The sequence below is a fragment of the Microtus ochrogaster genome, chromosome 16, assembly GCF_000317375.1.
Source record: "Microtus ochrogaster isolate Prairie Vole_2 chromosome 16, MicOch1.0, whole genome shotgun sequence".
In the NCBI taxonomy this organism is placed as follows: Eukaryota; Metazoa; Chordata; class Mammalia; order Rodentia; family Cricetidae; genus Microtus; species Microtus ochrogaster.
In genome coordinates, this window is record NC_022018.1 from 35,294,557 (window position 1) to 35,302,844 (window position 8,288).

At 42.4% G+C, this 8,288-nt stretch overlaps 1 protein-coding gene across 3 annotated transcripts in view; it reads right to left on the reverse strand.

Annotated features, from left to right (window-relative positions):
• The window catches only part of Cdkal1 (CDK5 regulatory subunit associated protein 1 like 1), a 549,403-nt gene that overhangs the window by 391,845 nt on the left and 149,270 nt on the right, over positions 1-8,288 (reverse strand). For all 3 annotated transcript variants that reach the window (XM_013349127.2, XM_026783099.1, XM_013349128.1), the window contains one exon: positions 7,997-8,045. In XM_013349127.2, coding sequence (XP_013204581.2) covers positions 7,997-8,045 — 49 coding nt within the window. The remainder of the gene's footprint in view (positions 1-7,996; positions 8,046-8,288) is intronic.

Genomic DNA, 8,288 nt, shown 5'->3' on the forward strand with positions numbered 1-8,288 from the left:
AAAAACAAAAACAAAAACAAAAAAAACAAAAAAAAAATTATTTCTCTAAGCTAATATTTTTAAATATTACTTAAAACTAACACTAAAATCTAAATTCAATCATAATCCCCAAAGCTTCCAACAGCTATTTATAAACCAACTTCAAAACCCTGATTCCACGCTGGTTACACTGGAGCTAGTTCATTGAAATTTTTCACTAAACGATTTTATTATTACACAGTAGTAAATTTTGAAACCAGAAGGTAGCTGCTTATGATTCACTGCTACACAATAATTTCAAATTGATAACACTACACTTGGGTCAAGAAGAGCCAAGCCATCCTACACGATTTGTGCGTTAGTCGCTATACAAGCTGCATCAATATGCAGTATTGTCTGTGGATCAAAAACAAAATCTGACTAAACCCCACAGGTCTCAAGGCCTTTATAGGAGGAGGAAAGTCACCCAGGTCTCTGATTAGGGAGTCAGTCAGCAAGGTCATTCACAAGCCCATACACACGGTAAAAGAATGTTATAAACATGAGGACCCTCAAAACGTGTATCTATCCGTTACTAAGTTGTGACACTACACAGCAACCTCTTCCCTCCTCAGTCTCTCACATGAGATTGAAGAGTCATTACATACTAGAAAAACATCAACAGTCTGACAACTGAGACCCCTTTTGTATATTTTGGTCTTTGAGTTCTTTGTTTCTAAAGGCCCTGTAAAAGAGCCAACAGCTAAGACTTTCCTTCAAAACTTCATTCAATCCACCTAATTTTAGAGGCCAGGCCATTGTTTCCTTGCTATGTGACCAACAGCCTACTAGCAACAATGAGGACCCCTGCCACGATTTCTTGATTTTTGCTGACTGCTGACTTGGCCCAAATGTAGAACTACTAGACACACACTGAGAAGTCAGGTCTGAACCCTAAGGCTCGGGTCAACATCCTGGAACAGCTCCTAGGAAAGCAACTCAAAATGACATGGGGGCAGAGGGCAGAGAATCGTCAAAGCTTTTCTCTACACAATTCAATATAATTCCCCATAAGCAACACTTCTGAGGGGAAGGGCACTCTCAGATATCCACAACAATGACCGGTTGAAAATGATTTCAACAGAAGGAGAAGTCTTCACAAACTGAGGTTGGGAAAGAATATTTAACATTAAAACTGCCTTGACAACTCAAGCTCCCTTCTGTCACTAGGACAAAACAGTGTGCTCCTCAAGTAGAAAGAACTTATGGTAACTGGAGTAACAGCACTCGACATAGTAAGATGGGGCTGCAGATGGCTCAGCAGTTAAGGGAGCATACAATCCTGGAAGAGAATCTGAATCAAGTTCCCAGAACCTACATCAGGAGGGCCACAGCTGCTTACAATTCCAGCTCCAAGTGGATCCACAGCCTCTGACTCCTGGGAACGATGCGCATACCCTAACACAGACAAACACATATATTTGCTAGAAATACCTTTTCCTTTATGAGCTGAATGAAGGAACTGAAAGCATAAGCCAACGCTGGGGAAGAGAGCCCACAGAAGCACTGGAGTCTCATAAGCCAACACTGGGGAAGAGAGCCCCAGAAGCACTGGAGTCTCTCAGCACACTAGTTTCTAGAGTTTAACAAAACATGAGGACTGTAAAACTCTTAGATAACCACCAGAACGTGGTGGTAAGACCTGACTGCTGACGACTCCACAAACTCTGGTTGTAGGATTTGGAGAAATGAAGCTGCTACTGACATGGAGGTTTTCACCCCGATAACTAGCTCTCCTACCAGAAGGTGCTAGGCAGGGGAATAAATGGCAGCAAAAGTTTTTGGTTTTATTTGTCTGTTTTATGAATTAATTTTATTTCTTTATATTTTTATTTCATCTATGTCTGTGTGAGGGTGTTGAATCCTCTAGAACTAGAGTTAGCGATGGTTGTGAGCTGCCATGTGGGTGCTAGGAATTGAACTGAGGTCCTCTGGAAGGACAACCAGTGTTCTCACAGAGCAACAGTCTTATCCAGCAGTGAAACTGCAGCTGACAATAATGATGGCCTAGCAAGATACGCCCGCTCGTATAAAAGTCGCACAAATGTCATGGGGCTAACCGACCACTTTCTGATTGGATTTAATGCCTCCAGAAGAGAAAGCTCATGCCTGGCATATCTGGCCAAGGACTATGGCTGGGAAGTTCATAGGCACTGAGGATGAAACTATCCCTATTATTTTTCCACTAAACATAATTTCAAGCTGAACTTTGGTTAGATATTTCTATATCCAGAGATTAATGCAGCTTTCAAGGCCAATCAGAGAAACATCTTAGTGGGGTGGAAGATACAGAGACTCACAACTGACCTAAGTGCAAAGAACAAGTGTCAGTGGAGTGTGTAGTCATAAACGAGACATCTGTATTACAACTTGTCCTCCCAAAGCACAGAAATCATCAAGACAAGGTCAAACGACTGTAAGAGCAGTGGTCAGGAAGGAGTAATGCAAACAGTCTCTTCTGGACACAGCAGGGTGGACTTCCAGGAGCCGTGGCTGCCTACACAAGACCTATGTAGGAACAATCCAATCACCATTCCAGCTTGGATGGAAGAGGGCACATGAGCCTCTACCCCTAGCTGAGGAGCTACTCACAGTGAATGGCTGCAAGGGGACCGACAGCCAGCGTTCTTTAGGAATGTGGTCAGGGTAGGTTGGCCACGTCCAGTGGGTAGTCCCATGCTAGTGAGTATATAGATGGCATTATTAGAATAGGTGGGTGGTTTGAAAAAAAGGACTTGAAGCTGGGAAGGTGTTGTAAGGGGAAATTATTTAAAGTTGAGTAGACAAATAAGACCAAAGCACATTGCACATTTGCATGATATTCTCAATAAATAAAAATCATACTACTTAATATGGATTAACTTATTTAATTAAAAAAAAAACGAGACCCTCCCTGATAGACAGGTAGCTTGGGAAGATGTTCTAAGATTAGAAAACACAGGTGAAGTCTCTGCAAGCCTGAAGGTTATTATATGTCAAGACTCATGTTCCACAGAACAACGTGCCTGCCCTACAACACTGAAGTGAGAAACTGGTATGTGGGCGAGAAAGAGCTTCACAAGGAAAATGAAAACATTGCTAGAACAGGAGGTCCTTAGTGACGCTCTGCCTCCATCTCAGAGCTGCAGGCTGCGCTCATTCTGACTGCGGCTGGGCTAATCGGCAGACTGCTGCGACAAAGAGGGCACGCCAAGGCAGCATCTCCTCTTACTCTCCCGGAAACACCTTCTTCGGGGAGCAGAGATGCCTTTTATGACAAGGGAAGGAGATATGTGAGGGATTAAGTAATTCTCTGCAGTCTAACTCAGGTGCCCATCCAAACTGTCAACAGCCAAAACAGTTCTGAAAGAAGAGCAGGCAGATCTTAGCCCTGACCCTGAATAGAGGCCTTGCAGCCCACTGCCTGCCTTGCTAGGGCAGACCTTCCTGATTTAGAAATTGGTTAGAGAGCTACAAAGTTGTGGTATTTGAAAGAATACAGGGATAGATGTTTCTGTCCCTGTAGAAAGCATCCATGTCACAATATAAAACATTACTGTTTCTCATGCTCACAGCTACCATACTAAAGTTACCACAACCAGCCATGGAAGCAGAGCTCGCTGCTAGAAAACAACAGGGGTATAATAATTGCGCAACTTTGGGAACCTTGAGACAAATTTCCCTTTGAAGACAGAGTGTGGAGATAGCTCGGGGAATAAGAGGATGTGTTGTGCACGTATGAAGCCTGAGTCTGCATCCCTAGTATCCATACAAAAAGTAGTCCTACTCCCAACCCCAGGAGACGGCCAGGGACAGAAGATGGCCACCTTGCTGGTCACCACCCAAGCCAAAACACAACTAGCTGCAGACTCAGTGACAGACCTTGTCTCAGGAGGGACACTCATTAGAGTCATTCCCGTCGTCTGGGCTGGGTAAGCAGGATACATTTTCTATGTCACAGTACACTCTGCAGAACTTCAACTTCTTGCTAATTTTCCTTAAAACCAATCAAGTAAAAAGTCTATCACCACAACCAAATCCCACTGACTGGAACCAAATTCCCTCCTAACACTGGGGAAAAAGGAGACCGATGCTGAAAAGTAAGACATTCTGAAAGGAAAATGCTCCTAAAAAACATTTATAAAGCACAAATAATGAAAGCTGTCCGGTACTAGTTATAACCAGTCAAAGTCAATCAAATATATTTGTAAATTTTTAAATATATTTTATTATTAAAATACTCAAAATTATATACATTAAATTTTGTATTTTTAAAATAATTTTTCACATCCCAATCACAGTTCCCTCTCCCTCACCTCCCTTCAGCAAGCCTCCATCCACTCCTCCTCCATTTTTGTTTAGGAAAGGGCAGGTCTCCCATGGATATGGCAATCATGGCATAGCAAGTTGCAGTAAGACTAGGGCCCTCCCCTCATATTAAGACTGGGCAAGAATCAGAAAAAGTGAACAGCAAGTTAAACAATGAGAAAGGGGTGGTGATTACAGCCACAGGTCCCTCCTCACTCCCCTCTGTCCACTATAACAGGAGGTGATTACAGCCACAGGTCCCTCCTCACTCTCTGTCCACTATAACAGGAGGTGATTACAGCCACAGGTCCCTCCTCACTCCCCTCTGTCCACTATAACAGGAGGATGATTACAGCCACAGGTCCCTCCTCACTCCCCTCTGTCCACTATAACAGGAGGATGATCACAGCCACAGGTCCCCTCCTTACTCTCCTCTGTCCACTATAAGCAGCCCGACAGAACAGAAATAACATGAGCTTTGGAACAAGAGAGGAAGGTTTCAGACTTGTCGCTGGCCAGTGCATAATCAGTGCAAGCAGGCTTCCTGTAGAGTACAAACGAATTAATGTCTAAGGAAAGATAAGCTACGAAGAACTAGACAAGGTGCTGATTACAGCTGCTACAGTAATTAATGCAAAGTGTAGTCCTACCAAGACCTGCTCATGAAGCAGGGGAAGTTTCAAACTCGACAAGCGAACGTAAGCTGCCATTTCTATAAAAAACTGACAATGAAAATCAATTTTGTAAGTGATTTGTTATCTAAATAATTAAAGGATTAAAAAGGAGCATGGGTGGCTAGACTGTCACAGGATCCTGAAACATAAGCATGTGTGTAAAAAGCTAGGAGAACCCGGGCTGCTTTTCTGTCTTAGGACCCTAAATCACAACCAAACATAACAGTTGCTCTCAACACCAGGAACCTGGTGAGGAATGACAAGGCCAGTCTCCAACACCAAGCTAACCAGGTTATGGTCAGGCAGCCTAGTTGTTGTTGTTGTTGTTGTTGTTGTTGTTGTTGTTGTTGTTGTTGTTGTTGTTGTTAAAATCACATCGTAAAGAAAGCTTTGTGTGTGCATATGTGTGTGCCGCATGATCATGAATGCAGGTACACGAGAGTACGGGTACACATAAAAGGGGTGTATGATGTGCAGACCAAAGGACAGCCACAGTTTGGTGTTGCTAGGGTACCACCTGTCTTATTTTTGAGACAGGCTCTTCCACTGGCTTGAAACACACAATGCAGATTCATGGAGGTGGGCCGGCCAGGGAGCCCTAGGAATCCTCCCATATCCATCCACCTTTCCTGGGCTGAGTTTACTAAAAACATGCTACCATGCCAGCTTTTCCCTGTGGGCTCTGGGGAATAAGCGGTGGCCCCCAGGCTCACACAGCAAGCGTTTTGCTGGCTGATTTGTCCTGCGGTCCTTGGAAGGTGGTGTATAAAAAAAGTGTGTTGACGCTGTGCATGCTGAATGAGCATATTTCGGTAATGGAGTCAGAACTCGCTTTATTTTACAAAATGAGTCCTAGTAGAGAAAATAATATAAAGTTTATATGCAATAAAAGTTCTTTGTGGGACTGATACTTTACAGTACTCATCATATGATATAAAGCAGTATGATGTAGAAATCAGAACATGGATCTTAGAAAGTGACAAAAGTGAGCACACTACATAGATAGCATAAACAATCAGCACAGAGACATTAACCAATGACATTCAAACAGAAACTGGCTTGCAGTAGCAGATTTCAAGAAGTCCTTCACAGAGTCTCGTCTTCCCATATAATCAGACATTATGCTGTGCAAGTGTTAGCATGTAAGGTCAGCCTGACAGTAGCTAAGTCAATATTTAAACAAGTAAGAAAGGTAGGGCTATGTGACGGTCAGGGAGTGGGATTTCTTTATACTGTCTGGGTTAATTCATTTGAGTTAGAACACAAAGTAATACATTCATTATGGCATTTTCATACATATTTGTTCTTATTTGTTCTCCTCTCCAATCCCCTTATTCTCCACAAAACTAGTTAGTATCCTTTTGATCAAAATCCCTTTATGCATTCATAACACATGCCCCCCCCTTAAGATCAGGTCTCACAGTCCCATTTCTGGTTTCATAACTCATATTCTCCCCCAACAAAATATATATAAATACACACAAAAAAAAACTTAAGGAAGATGAGTCAGTGGGGTAAATGCACCTGCCTGCATATCTGATGGTGTATGATGGTGGAGAGTCACCTCCCCCAGTTAGCTAAATATCATTAGATCCTACTAGGACCCAGAGATCAAAGGTTCTAATGGACAACAGAGTGAAGGTCCTCCTGAGCATCAGAAAACAAGAACTCCTCTGGGTACCAATGAGCAAGGATCTCAAGTAATATAGCACATAAATGCCAGCCTAAATGGACACAGACGAATGTAGAAAACAGCTCTGGAGAGGCAAACAGAGGCTACATCGTTCCGTTTGGGACATTAAGATAAAAGCAAAGTAGCTGAAAAATCTACAGAAAAACCTTCAAATCCTCTCCAGCTGCCACTGAGAACATTAAGCATCAGAAAAATAATGTGCTCAAAGGCAATCAACAAATGTCTCAATGCTACAGGGTGGGAAGCACATTATTCCTCTGGCTGGGCTCTCTAAATGAAGTGCGGTCAGTAGAAACAGGAGCTAAAGGACGAATATCTCTTACATATTACGAAGCAAACTCAGCCAACCACTTAAGCTGCACAGGGTTCAGTGCCAACACCTGCTAAATAAACCTGTCAGACCACGCCTCGGCCTCCAGAGCTCTCATTAGCTACCAAGCACTAAAGTCACCCCCTGTCCATCCTCCAAACGGCCAGGGAAGAGTCCCACAAACCTCATCTCATCATAACTAAACTCAACACAGCCTCTCCAGTGAACCTACACTGGGCCAAACTCATCAGGGAGATGCCATAACTCATCAAACTTACCTGGGAGAGAAAGGCCCTTGTTTCCTGACATACCTCTACACACCTCCAGCGAAGCTCACTATTGAATGCCATTCATTTTTAAAATTCATTTTATTTTTCCAAGAAGCTTCAGGTTCACAGAGGCTGCGCAGGGGCAAGAGTTTCTATAATCCACTGCCAACAATCTGCACCAGATTACCTTGGGGGTAGGTTTATTAAGGATGGAGAAGATGTTGGCAGGTCACTAGCATTCACAGTTGACATCAGAAGTTTAATGTTTTGAGCAAGTGCATCCTGACAGGTGTTCAGTGTCACAATATCATCAAGAGTATCACTGCCCCAAAACACTTCTGGATTCTGTTTCTTCAACAGTTTCCTATACCTCTAGGTTACCTGGATTGCTTCTATAGCTGCCCTCTTCCAGAATGCCATATAATTGACATCACACAGTATATGGCTTTTAAAGATTACTTTATTTTACTCTGCAAACCCTCTGTATCTTTACATGACTTCCCTGCTCATTTCTTTCGAGTGTCTTATAGAAAATTTTAAATAAAAACTTAAGAACAATATAATATATAATATATATACCTCCTAGTCTATGTGTGAGTTCAAGGACAAAATGTATGATTTTATCCTATAAAATCTTTTTATATAACAGTATCTTTTATAAAAATGATTAATAAGTGTTAACTGAATGGTATAAGAAAATTTTAGTTCAGAAGATGCATCTGCACATCTTATGCTCCGCCATTACCTTTAATTGTTTCCTCCACAACTTCTACCACACGATCAATCTGCTGAACCTGGAAAGGGAGACGGAACGAAGTCAGAGAGGAAGTGCAGTCAAGGGCCTGCTGGAGTCAAGGAACATTTCCTAAGAATGCTGGTGCCATTTCACTTGACTGACTTACCATTGTGTGTGTGTGTGTGTGTGTGTGTGTGTGTGTGTGTGTGTGTGTGTGAGATTTGTTGTATTTTAATTACTTGATTTCATATACACATATGAAAATACACATAGATGAAAGAATGAGAGAGAGAGAGAGAGA